A 17744-nucleotide genomic window follows, 5' to 3' on the forward strand; every position below is an offset into this window, starting at 1 on the left:
TTAGTAGCTTGTGGGATACTCTCCAATCTAAAGTGTTCATCTTCCAGTGCTATGTTGACATTGTCCTGGTTATGAATATCCATTTTGTTTTCTTGGCAGAATGCTGGAGTGGATTGCCATGTTACTCTCCAGTCGACTATTTATACTTAGGTTTAATTTTCTTTCTCTACAACTATTACTGACATTGCAACCCTGTGTGTCTACTTAGAAGTAAATTTCTTCTCTTTCAATGTAGCATACTCCCAAAGTCATTTATTAGCCTTCATATTAATTCACGTAGATCACATACTAGCCTTCTCCAACCTGATGTCCTCCAAATTTTCTGGATAACGTAGCCTAGATTCCCATGATTGAGATCACTGGATTACAGAATTCCCAGATACAAAATTGAAGTCTAAATGGTTTCATGCAAGCCTTTTGCATTCAAGCTTCAACTAATTCATAGCTTTTTTTTTTAATGTGAATATGTTATTAGAACTTGAGTCCACCAATAGTAGTGATACAAATTGGTAGATTAGTGGGAAGAGCCAATTGCTTACAATCTGCATATAAATACAAATTTAGGTCCCTCTCTCTCTTTCTCTCCCCTCCTCTCTCTCTTCTTTTGTTACTCAATCCTGTTATACAATGACCTCGTTTTCCTGATGAAAGAGACAGGATACCAATAATATAGACACTAATAAATAAAAGATAATAATAATTTACAAGCTGGGCAATCCATATTGAAAAATCAAATTGATAAATTTTGAAATGTAATGTGCAGTCTTAGAGTATTTACATAATATCTAGCTGGCTTTACTAAAGATCCAGCTGCTTTTAAAATATGCACAGTATTTCAATCCTACATAACAGAAGATAAGTGAATCAGGTATGAGGATGTCAGTCATGTGTGATAGTCAGTTGTTTGCACACACACAGCAGCTAAACAGAACTTTGCTACATTATGGATGAGAACACTTTTTTTCTCTGATAAGAGGAAACTGATATGAAGTTCCTCAGGATAATTTGGTACATGTAGCAAGAGATGGGAAGATGAGTATTCTTCAGATATTGTTGTAGAAGGAGCAGTGCAGCAGCATGTTGAGAATAGATTCAGCTGAACCATCACCACAAGGGCCGGTTTAGCTAATCATTTTAATCATTTTTAAAACTCCTGTATAAAAGTGCTAAGGGAAGACTATTATATCTGGATCTGAAGAATCTTTGTTGGGCTGGATGGATGAGTGAGTGATGCAGTTGGCTGGTTTCCACCTAACATGGTTAAACCGAGTTTGGACAGAATTTGGGATGAGTCCTCTTTCATTCTGGTCTTCGATGTCTAAAACCTTTCTTTAATAACTCTCCTAGCTTGAGTGAAATCAAGAGAATAAAAGGAGTCAAGGGAGAAGTCACATGTATACATATAAAGTTTTACTCATTCATAAGTTGCAGGTATCAGGTCTTCAACCTATAGAGTAATTTGGGCCATAACTATACCTTTTCAATGTTAAAGACTAGTCTCTTAAGGGTAAGAAGAGCACAGAGAATCCATTTTAATTGCCCAGTTGTCAACTGCCATGTAATATGTATGTTGTTTCAAATGAATATCCAAAATTATTAAAGGTTCTCTCAAAGTCAGATTAATACATGTAATTACTTCTTCCGTGAGCATAACAATTTTAGGACACTACCCCCCACTCTCATGGCTGCAATGAATCTATTTATTTTAGCAAATGTATATCTGTATTTTTTACAGGCACATGCACAATTTCAGTAATAAAAGATTATCTACCTGCTCCACCACACAGCTTTTTTAAGAGCCAAAGAGAAACATGCAGCAAAAAAAGGAAGGGCAATAAGAGATAGCAGAATAAATATAAAAAATAATGTCTAAGAAATTCTGGAAATAACCTCCAATGACCAGAAAACCAACACGTGTTGAACTCAAGAAGGCAAAATAAGAAAAAACAATCACCATAACATTTTATATTGAATGTCACCTTTTCAGGCTGAATACAAAAGCTTTGGATCAGGCAAAAAATCTCTGCACTTTCAAGAATATATGGACAAGAGGCCTTGACAGAAAACACTACTATTAAAAATTATTATTATCATTTGTAATTAAGTTACAGTATGATGTATTATGAGCCAGCCAGTTCTAACATACAGCCCTAACACTGAACATTCCCAATGACCACTGAGTACATACACCCTAAACCTGCTACATTTCTAATCATTAAGAACCATAACAGGTTATGTGACATAATTGGTTAAAGTACCACAATACTGTCTTTGTTTAAAAAAATGCAGTTTCCTTTCAGCTTTTTATATTTTGGGAAGTAGCCATCTGTGCTGCCTACAATCTTAAATAAAAATTATGTTTTCTACTTGTTCTATTGACGGTATTGTTCTGCATATTATATTTAATACGAGGGATCAGCATGGCTCTATGGCTATTATCTCATATTAACTGTCTAGTAATGCTATGTACAATTCTAAATGAATGATTTGATTCAAGGAAGATTTGACCCAAATAGCCCCTCATATCAAATCTTCAAACTGTTTTGAAGCATTGAATAAAATCAGGGGGCTTCAGATTGCTTTAGAGAGATTTATGGGTGATTCAGAAGATAATTGGATTTTCTGGTTTTGCAATCTCTAATATTTTTGCAGACGTCATTCCATATATGGACTATTTATTTATATCTTAGTGTATATTATATATGTAATGGTGATAGATTATCTTTTTTTTTAAAATTTGAAAGACAACTTTTTCTGCATCGGTTCAGCATAACTTCTTTTATAACTCTTTGCTGGAAAATTTGAAGGTTAGTGTTCTGTCCTTTCCACCTTGCTACCTCTGTCTTAAAAGAGAAGCACAAGGAATCTTTCCAGATTTATTACAGTGAAACCCTTTGGGTTATCTGGATGAAACACTGCAGGGTTAATGTCCTCTAAAGGGACTATCATTCCTGATATTTTTATCCCAGCTTTAGGAAAAAGAAGCAACAGTAGGCATTTTGATATTCCTTTATCATAGCCCATGGAAAAATCAAATCTTGAATGGGTTTAAACTGAATTCCCAGTATGGTGACAACCACTTCTGCTATAGACTGGATTTGGGGAAAACTTTGCTAACTGGGAATTCCTGGAATTGAAGACCAACATATTTGGTGGATGACAGGTTGCAGAAATCTAAAACAATAAAGCTACAAGATGGGAAAGGAAATTTATCCATGTTACACTCAGCTTATACATATCAGTTCTTACATTGATATATAATATACTGCTACAGGAATAAAATAAAGGGAGACTTCTATGAAAATTACCTTGAGTTGGAGAAAGGGCACAATATAAATCTAAATAATGAGGACTGAGATGATGATGATGTAATGCAAATCTGGTTTTCTTAATTCCTCATTAATAGGTATTGATAGAACAGAAATATAACAATCTAGTTTCACTTGTAGCATCTAAATGTGGCTTAACCTCATCAAAATACAGTATTTAATTATGAGTCAACTGAAGTCAGTGGGCAACTTCTGTCCTCTACATCACATTTCAGCATGTTAATTGAATTTTAAAACACCATTGTCTTTTTCCAAAAGATCATAATGAAAGCTGGAAACTTGTAATAATCCTACCCCTGAACATGGTCTTGATTGGATAAGAAGGGGAGAAATGTTAGCGATATTATAACATCCCCTAGAGGCCCTGTTGCCCATACTGCTTAACAGTAATACAAATATGGTCCTTACTCACTAGTAAGGCTGGTATTGCTTTTAAATAAGAAGAATAATTTCTCTGGCAATTTGAGTACTACCAACTAATGAGCATAAAATAAATTAGCATAATCAGAGGTAGCAGCTTGAATGCATACGCCAAGCATAAATAGGAAAATGGCAACCAAACACAGCCTTGGAAGTCCTCTATGGAAATGAGTGGGAACAAAGACAACAAGGAGAATGGAATTTGGAATTAATGGGTGGATCTCATTCTAATAAGTGATTCTAATAAATGATAAATGAGCAAGATACCTTTTAACCTAGAAGTGCATCACTTCAGTGAACTCATCAGCCACACCGATCCTTACACAGCGTTCCAAAGGTGTGCAGATAAAAGGTATCCATTTTACTCCATAACTTTTCAATTCCCCTCCCAAAATGCTAAAAATAAGCCAATATTTTAACCCATCCTCCTCTGGGGCCATACCACATGGCCACATGTAGCTCCCCAACCATACTTTTTACACTTTTGTTTCTCATTTCTGAGAATGAAGAGGAGTAAAGTAGACTTTCAGGAAGCCCAAAACAGTAGATTTGACAACACACCCCACAACGTCCTCTGTTCTATCAATGTCTCAACATAAAAAAATATAAGACTGTTCCTGGGGAGGGCCTCTGGTTATTGCATATAGACAAATAGCTGACTTCTGGGGAAACAGATCTAAGTGTCTACTGAGACAAATTATCTTTTTGGTGTATATAACAGCCTAAGATAACATCACACCTTGAGGACAATAATTAAAACTTGTAGAGCACAATATTATATACACATTTTCCTGGAAGTAAGACTAATTTAACCCAATGAACTTTAATTTTAAAGAGATATGCATGGTTTAGAATAATTGGCTCAAATGAGAGTAGTCAGCAAAGATCGCCAATATGTGAAGGAGACAGTAAACAGCTGCTGGGATCTGGAAAGTACCATTACTATACTGGTTGGTGTTGACTCTACTTTATTAAGTATATAAAGAGTTGCTTATATTAATCAGCTCTGTTAGTCAACTCAAATCAACTGGTGGTTCTTCAACCTTATTCTGGCACTTGCTTCTTTCTTATATCACACTTTTTCTACTTTTTCTGCTTTAGAGTTTTTGATACTTTTGTATTTAATATTGACACTGAAATCCATGAGATAATTTAGTCATAACTAGATTTACATTCCATAGATCTGAACTAGAAATAAGTGCACCTAATTTAGCCTGGAGTCCACCCTTAATATTTGACTTGGATTGTTCTGTCTCGTGATCCCTGTGTGCACCACTTTGGATATAACTTTATGGAAATGCAGCATATAAATAAAGAAAAGGAGCTTAGTTTTGAGCTGGTATGCTAGAACTATGCTGCATTTACATGAAGTTTGATATCTAATATTACCTTACTAGACAACAGATGAACACCTATATATAATTGCAACGCAGAATTTCTTGAGAAATTAAACATTTGTTCCAGTCGTTCCTTAAGTAATCAAGGAACAGATGGATGTAACATACAAACTAATCTTACTAGGCATAAGAATGAAATCATTTTGTATCTTTGCTTCACAAAATTTACTTGGGAACCATTTTGGGCCAATCTTATTCATAAAGTGTACTCTTTGCTTCACTCATATCCATTTAGGAATGCTCATATTGCCAAAATACAACCAACTCAACCAAACATGCTTGCAGATCTTGCTGGAAATCAGCAAAGACCTCTAAGGGAGCTGGGGAGTGAGTACTTTAGGATGTGCTTGAAGGTGTAGCACTTCCTCTTCTACATATGCAGGCAAACCTCTTCATAGGCTCCTTTCACTTGCCCTAAAAGACAGGGGAGAACTAGTTTGGTGTGGTGGTTAAGGCACCAGGCTAGAAACTAGGAGATTGTGATCTCTAGTCCTGCCTTAGGCACAAAGTCAGCTGGGTGACCTTGGGCTGTCACTCTCTCTCAGCCCTAGGAAGGAGGCAATGGCAAACCACTTCTGAAATCTTGCCAAGAAAGCAGGAACTAGTCCAGGCAGTTGCCGGCAGTCAACCCCTTTTTGAAAAAGTCCTGCTTTTTCTAAGATCGTTTGTACTTCTGCACATCCTAACTCTGATGATGGTTGTCTGTGTGGAGGGTGTCATTTTGGCTATATAAGCTATGCCACTCATGACTGAACATTAGAAACAGACAGAATGAGTCCTTATGTCTGTTTACAAGTATAGAAAAAGGAGTGTTGGCAGGGTCTTCTAGACTTGGCATTTTATGCTTGTGAAAACAAGGAGTCTTTAACATAGAAATACGGGATTCATGGTGCAAAAGGGGATGGATGGCCTTTTAATGTTGTAAAGAACAGTGCCAGTAAAAAGAATGTTTTCCAATCTCTTCACACACTCCTTTGCCCCTGCACAAGAACAATTCCCAAGTAAAGATGGTGGGGGTGGGGGGGCAGAGGGGAATCAGTTTGCATTTGGTCTGACTTTCTAGTGCTCTGCCTTTCTCCTGTTGCTGTGTTGTATTTGTTCAAAGAGTGTGCTGGTCTGGGCGTTTTTTTAATTTGGCATGCTAATATTTTGTTTTGATTTGATTGTTGTTATGCTATAAATCCCCTTGAAGACATTAAGGTCTATAGACATAAATACACCATTGATTTGGAAGCGACTGTGATGTTCGTCTGGCTTAACTCCTAGCCAATGCAGGAACTGAATGCAGGATGCAGCTTCAGCATCTCAGCTGAATGCTGTCCATCCGATGTTCAAATGTCTCAAGAAATGCACATCATCTTCTCAGGCAGACTGCTTCTATCTCAAACAATGTCTGCTATTAGGAAGGAGCTAAACATTTAACCAATTCTGGTTTCAATCAATGATCACCTGTTTGTTTGGTGCAATGGAGAACAACTCTATCCCAATTCCAAACAACAGTTCTTCAGATCTTTGGAGACTGAAATGATTTCTTCTCTTGAAGTCTTCTTTCCCAAACTAAACCTTTCCAGCTCATCTAATTATTCATTTATTCATTCATTCTTTCAATTTAGGCATTGCCAGATTCCCAAATGACTCTGGGCAGTTCACAATATAGCAAAACAGAAGAAAAATCAAATAACACAATAGAAAATGAATAAACAAGTTGGAAATCCAACCACTCAACCAAAAAAAAAAAAAAATCTACAAAACAAATCCTACAAGAGGCTCCATCCATTCTAACCCAGGGTCTGGGAGAACAGCCAGGTCTTTAAGGTCTTCTGGAATACCATGAGGATAGATGTCACATGGATCTCAGGGATGACCTCAATGACTTAATTTCTGGACATCTTACTCATAAAAACACACACACACTCACTGTCATAATGTGGTTTGTTTGGTTTTAGCTTGGTATATCATGGCTTAGTATTATGTGGGAACCTGTTATGGTTCAGTCAACAAACCATGATTAAAATCATAGTTTAGCCTGACGTATAAAACCAGTCAATAGGTTGCATTCTGATAAGTATGCTATTAATAGACCACTGCAAACAATGGGACAAGTCTGTTACAACTAATTTTCCATTGATTTCAATGGATCTTCTCTAAACAAGGTTAAGTCTGGATCCAACCGTCATTTCAGTAGAATGCATGAGTGTTTATTTATTTATATACTGGCAGCAGCTCTCCAGTGTTTGGAATTAAGAGTGCTTCTCAGACATAAATAAAGAGGTTAAGGATTGAATGTGGGGCCCTATATAGTTAACGTATACCAAGCATTCACATGCAAGAACATGGTTCACAGAGGCCAATCTAGAACGTATGTGGGTGATAGCTTGAGTTTCCTTGTTTATGGAGTACCTTTGCCTAAGTCAAATTGCAGATACAATATGAAATGGGTCCGCATAAAATATTTATTAATATTTAAGAGTTTGGAGTTAGTTAAAGAGGATTAAGCTGTGAAGCCCGCACATGAGAATTCAGATAACCTATTTGAAGAGTAATCTTAACAGTCTTGGCAGCAACTGTGAGGCAAGGAGAGGATTTTCACACTATTTTGTGGTTTGATAGCTTTTAAAGCAAGCACCCATTTTTTAAGACATGTATTTGACAGATTTCAATCAAGTGCATTCCAAGAACCCTACAGAGAAATATTCAGTTACCAGATACCTGAACAATTTAATTCAGACCTCTGTCTTACATAGAGAAAAAGTACTGCTTTTAAATATGGCAAAACACAAAAACTTGATTTCCCTGAACTTGAGCCTGAAGTGATTCCATCCATTCTTCCATCTCATGTTGATACCTGAGTGAACTTTCCACCTCATCTTGTATCATCTCTCATTTGTCTCTGTTGGTCCTTCCTTCCTGAGCATTAGAAACCACCTTTCAGATTCAGCCCTAAATCATCAGGAACCCAGGTAGTATGGATGTTGTTACCTTATAACATATTTTATAATATATTATATTTTAATCGGTGAGAATTCTAAACATTTAGCTACTGCTTATGAAAAAAAACTGGCAAGAGTTTCTGATAAAACACTGGGGGGTGGGGGGGGGGCTTGATGGCCATTATGGATTAGTGACAGAAGTCATTTGGAGAAGACCACTCTGATCAATGCTGCTTTACTCTTCAGATGAACACAGCCAGGAGATCAAATAAATTCACACTAAGCTTGGGCAGTTATTAATAGAAACATAATCCTCTTGGGGAAATGTGGGCGCATACAGGTGGGGCTGAGGGAGAACCAAATCTTTATTTCTGCAAATAGAACTACAGTTCCAATCCTCAGGTTACCCAGAGACTTATGATCCTTTGATAGCTGCTTGGGTGTTGCCAAAGCCCCAGCCTGCTGGAAGAGGGGAGAAGGAAGTAAATGACAGAGGGGCCCAATGTCTTTCCTAAATGAAGAGTGTAATGGTGAGCAGAAATGGGTCTGAATGTTATAATGCAGAGTCTGGAAGAATATAAAGAGAAATTATGGAACTACAGTATGTCTTCATTCAAGTAGGGCCTTTACAAAGTAAGAGAAGTCACCCTTGAGTCAAACTCATCTTCTAGTGCTTGACATGACCACAGGAGTTTGCGAAAATGGATGTTGTTACCATCTGTTTTCGCAAACTCAAAAATGGATGGTAACAGCTCTAGGGGCCTCATGGTTGGCTGGGGAATTCTGGGAGTTGAAGTCCACTCATCTTAAAGTGGCCAAATTTGGACAACACTGCACTAGGGCTACATTGCCCAAGGGGCTGGGCTGCAAAATCCTGGAGCCACCATTTCCTGTCAAACTGTTTTTGACTCCCAACCAGCTAACCCCAAATGCACAACCCAGATGTTGAAGCCAGGCCCACCACCAGGCCCAGACAATCAGCACACTACTGGCAACTGTGTGTTTTCTGGGGTAGCTAATAATACATACTTCTCGGGTTAGTGATGGAAAGGTACAAGGCAGCTGGGATCCCAGTGATGCCCTGCAGCCTTCCTCTGATTAAAAGGGCTTCATTCAAGGTGGCAACCATTCAATGGGCCAGGGGATATTACATAACACCACTGGTGAGGGCAACTCGCCAGCAGAAGGAGGAGGAGAAAACATCGCGGTAATTATAGAGGAGCTAATAACCAAAAGTTCCTTGGGGAGGGAAGCATCTTTCCACGCTCCACCGTCTCTTCACCAGGACTTATTTATGCTCCGGTCACGAATAAAGGACGCACTTCAGGCGCACAAACAGCGCAAGGAATCAGATCCACGCCGGTGTTTCGGGGCTGCCGCTCCCCAGCACCACCGTCCCTGAATTCAACCATTTCCCCAAAGGGCGCTTTTCTTTACAAAAGCAGGGACCGCCGTTTCTGACGGTGTCCGGCGATTCCTGGTTTTTCGCAGAAAGACACGCAACGCCGCCTTTAACCGGCCCTGCAGGGCATTGAGGCAAGTGGGGCAACAAAGGGCAGGCGGCCCTCGATATATTGTTAAGCCTTTCCTTTTCCTTCCCCCGCGGTGGTGGTGGGGGGATTCGATACTCAAAAGGCTCGTGTCCTTCCGATCAGTTCAGACACCTGGCCCTTACTCGCCCTATCGGCCTTCTACCCCACCCAGGAGAGCTCCAATCAATGCAGGTACATATGCCCTCTCTGCAGGCCAGTCTCCAGAGAGCGGCTCGGACGGAGGGCCGCAGCTTAGCTATGGAAGGCCTGGCACTGATCCACGCCGGCAGTCGCCGCCGCCTTGCCCTGAAACCGCGACAGAAGCGCTCGGCGTTTGCATTTGCAACGCCGTTCCAGCGCTTCTTCGTTGAGCTGATTGGACGCTCCAGCAACAGCCTTTGCACGTCTCTTGGCTCGGCGTGGACGTGCAGCTCTCTGTGCGTTCCTTCTCAGCTGGATCCGCGGGCGCTGATCTCCGTCCCCCGCATTTACTGAAGGCTCTGCTGGAAGCTCCCCCTCCTCCCGCTCTGCCCGCGCACTAGTACGCTTCCTCCCCAACGCCGCGGATTCGGAAATCCCAAAGCGCACAGACTCCGCTTTTGCGCTGACAGCTTCTGCATCCTCGCTTACCTTTTCCTGCGCCCTGTTCAGTCTCTTTTGGACATTTTTTGCAAAGACGCCCGTTTTCATGTCAGCCATGGTGGCTGGTTCAGGGAATCCTGCCGTGGAGGCAAATCAAGAGCACAATTGCAAGGAGAAGGAAGGAGAGAAAGGAGGCCGACTCGCGGGGAGAGAGAGAGAGAGAGAGCGAGAGATGGCGGGGGGGCGGGGGGGAGGGAAAGGGGGAGGGGCATAGGGAAGAAAGGGGGGGAACTTAAAGAGAGAGTTGGCGCCGAGTGGACTCGGATACGGGCTTCACACATGACACGATCCGACAAACTGGGAGAAGATTCCTGCGTTCATTCTAAACAAACTCTTAGAGGATCAAGTTGGAAGTCTACAGTTTTAAGCATATTTTGTTAAAAGTTAGTTTGCAACGATATGGCAACACCTAGCCAGCCTTGTAGGTTCCTTCACCTCCGCCCGAAAAAAAGCTGCCTGGGAGACCACGAGGAAATCCAACAGGTTACGGTTAGGGGCTAGACTGACACGTATTTTTAAAAAGTCCTGGAAGGAGGCAGGAAGACAGTTATCTTCCATATTGCTGCCCAGAAAACTAGATGTATATTAGCAATTAAGCTTAACCTTTACAGTATTTTATTACAGAACTACATGGAAGTTAGTTCCAGGAAAAAGGTTGGAGGAGCCCGCTGTTTTCAACCCCATAGAACTAAAGGGGGGAAGCCAGAAGCAATCTTTCTTGGTTGAAATCGGGGTCTCCTCATCAATATGCTCAGTCTTGAGGGATGCTGGGAATTGAAGTCCAACAAAACTGAAGAAACTCAGGTTTCCCACTCCTGGATTAAAATAGCACAGCTTGTGTCTTTTTCTCCAGTCTTTATTAATTGTATTTACAAGTGCACATTTAAAACCAGGTTAAGTTGAATCATTGAAATAATATGTGACTAGAGTCTATGGTTGTGTGGGATATGTTCCTGGATAACTTTGTCATTAAGCTTTTTCCCCCTTTTTTTACAAAAACGGGTATTTTGAACTGATGCTGGATTCTGAAACCCCACAGAAAGTTGGCATAGAAATCCTGCATCAGCTACAGCTGGCTGTAGGTGAACTGATGGCCCTCCAGAGGTTGATAAACCGCAATCCCAGCTTCCCTCAACACTGAATGTGTTGACAAAGTCTGCTGAATTCTAGTACGCAAACTTTGGAGTTCCTTTATGTCTCACCTTTGGTGTGTTCTTCCAAGGCTTCTTTAAGATTTGGGTAATCAAGTCATGAAGTTCTGGGTTCCAGGTACTGTTGTAATATTTGCAAGACTCTTCTGAAAAGTAATGTAGTAATGTATGGCTGTGAGAAAGTAGTAATGTATGGCTGTGAGAGCTGGACCATAAAGAAGGCTGAGCGCCGAAGAATTGATGCCTTTGAACTGTGGTGCTGGAGAAGACTCTTAAGAGTCCCCTGGACTGCTAGGAGGTCAAACCAGTCAATCTTAAAGGAAATCAACCCTGATTGCTCATTGGAAGGATCGATAATGAAGCTCAAGCTCAGATACTTTGGTCACCTAATGCGAAGAGAGATCTCTTTGGAGAAGACCCTGATGCTGGGAAAGATTGAAGGCAAAAGGAGAAGAGGACGGCAGAGGATGAGATGGTTAGATAGCATCACTGAAGCAATGAGCATGAAACTGATCAAACTCAGGGAGGCAGTGAAGGACAGGAAGGCCTGGCGCAATATGGTTCACGGAGTCACGAAGAGTCGGACACGACTTAATGACTGAACAACAACAACAACAACTTCTGAAAAGGGTGAAAAGGAAAGCTGGAACTACATATATGCTTTAAACTGCTTGGAGAACAGTGAAAATGTTAATCATCAAATATTCTACTCACTGGGAGTACTGTCAAAGTTGACCTAGCACTTTGTGAACAGTATTGTGAAGTGTGGTTTAAAGTGTTGGACTAAGACTGGGAAATCCAAGTGGCCCACCCTCAACCACAGAAGCTCACTGGGTAACTTTGGGCCTGTCACTCTCTCCCAGCCCAGCCTACTTCACAAGGTTGTTATTATGGGGTTAAAATGAAGAGTGACTCCTTTGTAAACTGCCTCAAATTCCTGAACAAAAGACAGGATATCAATATAACAAATAAATAACAGCAGGTTATCAATTCAGCTGTGGTCAGTGGCAGTTGTTGAGCAAATATATGCAATAGCAAAGTAGAACCAAAGCTCCATCATCTCTTGTGAATTTCACAAGTGTTCTAAGTAGTATATCTTGATAAATTATATAACACTATAGTATGTTATATTAATACTGTCAATGCAGAACATTGCAAAAATAACTTGAGGGAATAATACTGATTTCTGGTCCAAGGAGCATGCAGGCTACATTGGGAAAGAGAGAGAAGAGCAGACAACACAACTTTGTTTCCTTCACAAAGTTTGGCTAAATCTGAGACAGGTAAAAGTGGTGGGGTGGCTATGAGTTTGAGGGGCAAGATAAGAGGTCATTCTGTAACTCCAGCTAGGAATTAACTGTAGGCCATCAGCCCTTTTCTTATATGCCTCGGTCTTGCATGACATTTGGTCTCAAACACCAGATAATAGATGCAAAGCTCTATGAACGAACTGCTTCAGAAAGGGGAGCAGTACTCAAATGAAATAAATAATAGCAATATGACCAAAGTGTTATGGATATCATTAGTAAAAGGCACAAGCTTCACAAATGGAAATCTAAATATTATGTTTTTTCAGATTATGCACAGTTCAGGTGGTTTTTTTTTTTCCTTGTCACAGTGGATTTATTATCTTTACAAGATAAATGCCAAATGCACCCATTTTTAAATGAGAAATAATACATAAAAGATAAAATTAGGTAATATTTAACAGGTGACATGAATTAATAAACTGAAAAGCAAACTATAGCTTTGCAGAGATATTTTCTGGGTTCTCTGATGTGGCTCCCCATGATTCCCACCACCAAAACCAGAAAGCTGGCACATGAGAAAGCAAGGCACTAGCCTCTAGCATCATATTTATGTTTGCTTCTGGCTCCAAATGGTCCCCCCATTTTTAGAAAATAAAACTGATGAATGGCATAAGCTCAGTGATATGCTCAGAACTGTGTTCTCTTGCCCAGCAAAAGGACAAAGGCAAGCAGGATTAGTAGGAAAAAAAAAATCCTGTGAGAAGGGGGATAGAATGAGAGTATAGATAATTTTATTGTAAGTTGGTGTTTTGTAACTGGTTACGCTAGCAATTCTGTGAATAGGCAAGTATCCCTCAGTGGACATTCTGCAAAAGTGCCTATATTATGTTCTCAACATTTCAGATGTTCCCAATATTGGGAATCCCTGCACCACACCATTGACCAGGGTAGCTGTCCAAGGTGCTGATCTATGATATTTGCAATGGGAAACACAGCTACATCTCAATCTCGAATCTGTGGTACCACAGTTACCTATGTAGAAGTAGGTCCCCTGAACTCTGTGGGATTTATTTATCAATAGTCATATAATAGGAGTCTGTGTTGTTATTATGGGGTTTTCTTGTGCAACTTCTTTTCCAAGGAATCTTAGGCCGAATCTAGGGGGTTGAAGGAGTAAAAGAAGTTAGAAAGAGTAACAAATGATGCAAGGTGATCCAATTAAAGTGGCAGAATGTGAACAGATGGCTAGGATGAATTTTTTAAGAGTCAATGCAAACATACTGTTGTCAGAACAGTATTAAATTATGCTGATGCTTCACTTCCCAGGAGGACAGTGCAGGATCATAACGTGAGAGATGAAGTGCTATTTTTATGTTTTATAATTAGACTTGCATTATATTTTGTCCAGTGAGGGTTATGCTCTTTTTTGTTTACCAGTTACAGAGGGTATAATGCTAATACTAGATGAGAGTTGTTTATCTTCATATATTCAGGTGAGTTTCCCTCTTGGGGTAACTCAGTGCTATGAGCAGCCTGATATTTTACTATAATATGTAAGGCTATTAGATTAGAGAATTTTATAGCTCTGCTGAAACATTAATCATGGATGAAATATGATGCTACAAACCATTATTTGCCCTGAGAGATGTCCTCTATAATTCAGGATGGAGCAAAACTACCGATCATTGACATAATTCCAAAAGTGACATGGCAAAAATGTAAGAATTAAATAAAATTACTCTTTGTTCCTTTCAAGTTTATAGCAAATTCTAAACACTTCATTTCTTGAGGGATTAATATTGTTATTTGTGAATTTTCTAGTTAGTCTGTTGACACATACAATAGTGATAGAAAGGGCATATGTCAGCAGAGAAGTTGATGCTATGTATTTAAATTCCCTAGTGCACTAAGACACCAGAATCTAAATAGTCTCCAGAAATAAATGTTTCTTTCAACTCAGACCCATCAGTTAAAATGGGCCCCTAGTGATTAAGCAATCCATCTTCTGTAGTAAATCAATCAATTAAACATGCATTTTTAAATGCTTTGAAAATAAAGGGGATGATTTTACTTTCAAAAGGGATAATCACCCAGCCAAAGACTGCATGTTTCAATGAAAATTGTTAACTGTTCTGATTCAAGCATGTAAATAAGCTGCTGCTCACTCCCATTTTTGCCCTTTCCATTTGGCACATCTTCACTGCTGCAGTGACTACCAGCTTGAGGTGACCATGATGCTTTTGGTGTAATATTAATGCCAGCTTGCACTACAGATACTGTTTAGGTGTACTGTTTAGCAGGCATTGGTACTGTCATTTCAGAAGGATTTATACCAGCATGGGTAGCAATTCACAGTTTGCAATAGACTGGCATATTTAATTCTTTAAAAGTGAAGAATCACACCTTCATTTGTGAATGCATATTCTATATTTGAGTCTGTGGTAAACCTGTTATTACATCTCTAAGGATCATGGAGTACTTTAATTAGAAAATTATCTCTTAGTGACTAATCTTTCACTTGCTACAGTCTTGGCCAAAGTTTGAAATGCAGGATCCAATTCATAGGTATAGAAGGGCTGCAGCAGAAAACATCCATGTTGCTGCCTAAAGGATCCCCCCACCAATAATCAGCTTTCCCCAACTGGTATTTTGCAGATGTGAATTACTTTATAGTTCTCAGAACCCACAACAATGGTTATGCTGGATGGAAAGTTCTAGAAATAATAGTTTCAGCATATCTAGAGGTACCATATTGGGGAAGACTGAAATACATGATCAGAGTAGTACCCTTTTCAATGCATGAAGCTGACTGTCCATTTTCCTGGGACTTCTCCCATTCTTTTAACCCTCAATTTTCAGTGGTCCACTGACAAGGGGCTCTTACATCCTCACTATACAATTCCATTTTAGCAATGAATCCCAATGTTAAAGTTCTTTGATCTCCATAACCATCAAAACAGTGTGATTACTATCAACCAACCACCTCCTGTTTTGCACAAAAAGTTTTTAATTAAAAAAGAGAAATATATTAGTGTGGCCTTATTTGCCAGGCCCCATGCTATATATTATCCTTTCTTGTCGAAATATTCCATGAACCATTTTTAAAATTTTACACTGGAAGTGGTGGCAGTGTAGGTGGATATTTTACAAAACACTTTTTCTTACACCAAGTTGGTTTAGCATCTTATTTTTAAATTTGCCTTCTGAAGCCAGATTGACTTCAAAAACAGATAACAATTACATCTTCAGTCTTTTCTCTCCCCAATGATAACGAAAGTAAAGTCAACATAATTGAAATACCTTTAAAGGCAATTTTAAAGTGTGCTGGCCACTGTGGAGAGAACTGAGTCTCTTATCTGGAGCAAGTTACAATTTGCCTAAGTGTGGAATGTTTGCAACTTTCAGTTGAAGAAGAATAGGAATAATATTTGGCACTCTGCAGCCCAGTCCTAGGAACATGTACTCATTGAACTCAATGGGGCTTGCTGCCAGACATTCAGAGGTAAACACCCCCCCCCAAAAGAAAATACATTTAAAATAATGCTGGGATAGATGTAAAGCAAAGTAGTAATACTTTTGTCCTCAAGGATCAAATGCAGCAATGGATTAGGACTTCAGGTGATGGTTGTGTTGGAAGGTGATGATAGGTGAGGCCGCCTCTGTTAGACACAGTAAAATGAAGCAAAGTGCTTTTCTTATACCTCTGAAACACATCATTTCTCCTTGTTCCTCACTTTCAACCAGAATATAATTACACAGCCATCTCTTTCCTATGCACACACATATTAATATACTTTGCTCATACCCACACACTTTCCACATAGCAATACATCTGCCCTACTACCATCTTAAAAAGAGCAAATTGGGACCTTAAACTCTTTTTTCTTGCACACATCCACAACACGAAACCATTCCCATGCTGCCCAGCAGATTGGTAGAATCAGTGTTGCTTAAATCAAAATTGGTAGGTACGGTGCAAAGGTCCACCAGGAATTTCCTCAGAACTCTTTGAACCTGGAGTCTTTGGCAGGCAAAGCATGACTTCTGCCACTCAGAAGTCCTAAACTTTTAAGCTTATTGATCAGAAATAATCTTCCTTGCTTTTTTCCCCCAGGAAACAACTAATTCAAATGTTAACTGACAACAAAATAGACCCCCCCCAAAAAAAAATCTAGTGTCACAAATTAAGAGTATATTTCTTCTTCCAGTGTTGTATGAGAATTCTTTTAGTCAAGTTTCATGCCAGAATAATCCACAATTCTTGACAGAGAACATAATTTTCCAGTCCTCTTTCCATTTTTCCTCTATCTTTATTTTTATTGTGTTCATTGTGAAGTTATATTATTGTCTGGTGTATTCATACTGCTCTTTTGTTAATCAGTTTAGCATAATAGTATTTTTTTAAAAAGAAGTCCTTTGTGCTTTATCAAGTAAAAACAGTAAAATATCAATCATGTGATGATCCAGTCAAAACTGGGAAATTCATTCTTGGGTCTTTTCTTTCTTTCTTTCTTTCTTTCTTTCTTTCTTTCTTTCTTTCTTTCTTTCTTTCTTTCTTTCTTTCTTTCTTTCTTTCTTTCTCTTTCTTTCTTTCTTTCTTTCTTTCTTTCTTTCTTTCTTTCTTTCTTTCTTTCTTTCTTTCTTTCTTTCGTTTATTGATGTTGTCACTGAGGAGACTCTCAATGCTTACACTAATTAAAGAGCAGAAAAAAACCCAGAGCATTAAAAATTAAAACAACCACCCTCAAGCTAAAATTGTAATTAAAGCCATGTAACCCTAAACATAAAGAAAAATTACTGAGCATTCTATCATCCACTGTAAACCCGCTTGAATAGCTCAGTGTTCAAAAACTTCTGGAAGGCTAAGACTGTGGTAGACAGCTGATTTCTACCAGGAGGTTATTCCATAAAGTAGGCACTGCCACCAAAAAGTAAGGCTTATGGGTCTTTGCACCACAGAATTTGTGGAAAGGGAGGATCACCAATAGCTTCCAACAGGATGCACAAGTTGGGGTGGGAGAGTTGATTTCAACTGGAGGTTCTGCAAGTACCTTGGTGGCAAACCATGTTGCGCTTTATAGGTAACAATTAAT

At 39.3% G+C, this 17744-nt stretch overlaps 1 protein-coding gene across 2 annotated transcripts in view; it reads right to left on the reverse strand.

Annotated features, from left to right (window-relative positions):
• The window catches only part of AMPH (amphiphysin), an 89211-nt gene extending 78858 nt beyond the window's left edge, over window positions 1-10353 (reverse strand). For both annotated transcript variants that reach the window (XM_007429161.4, XM_088149991.1), the window contains exon 1: window positions 10239-10353. In XM_007429161.4, the coding sequence (XP_007429223.1) occupies window positions 10239-10307 (69 nt within the window). In that variant the 5' untranslated portion in view covers window positions 10308-10353. The remainder of the gene's footprint in view (window positions 1-10238) is intronic.
• Window positions 10354-17744: the final 7391 nt, after the last annotated feature.

The sequence above is a fragment of the Python bivittatus genome, unplaced genomic scaffold (genome assembly GCF_059951505.1).
Source record: "Python bivittatus isolate LINGU-HERP-01145 unplaced genomic scaffold, Pbiv_v1 ctg000610_np1212, whole genome shotgun sequence".
NCBI classification, from domain to species: domain Eukaryota; kingdom Metazoa; phylum Chordata; class Lepidosauria; order Squamata; family Pythonidae; genus Python; species Python bivittatus.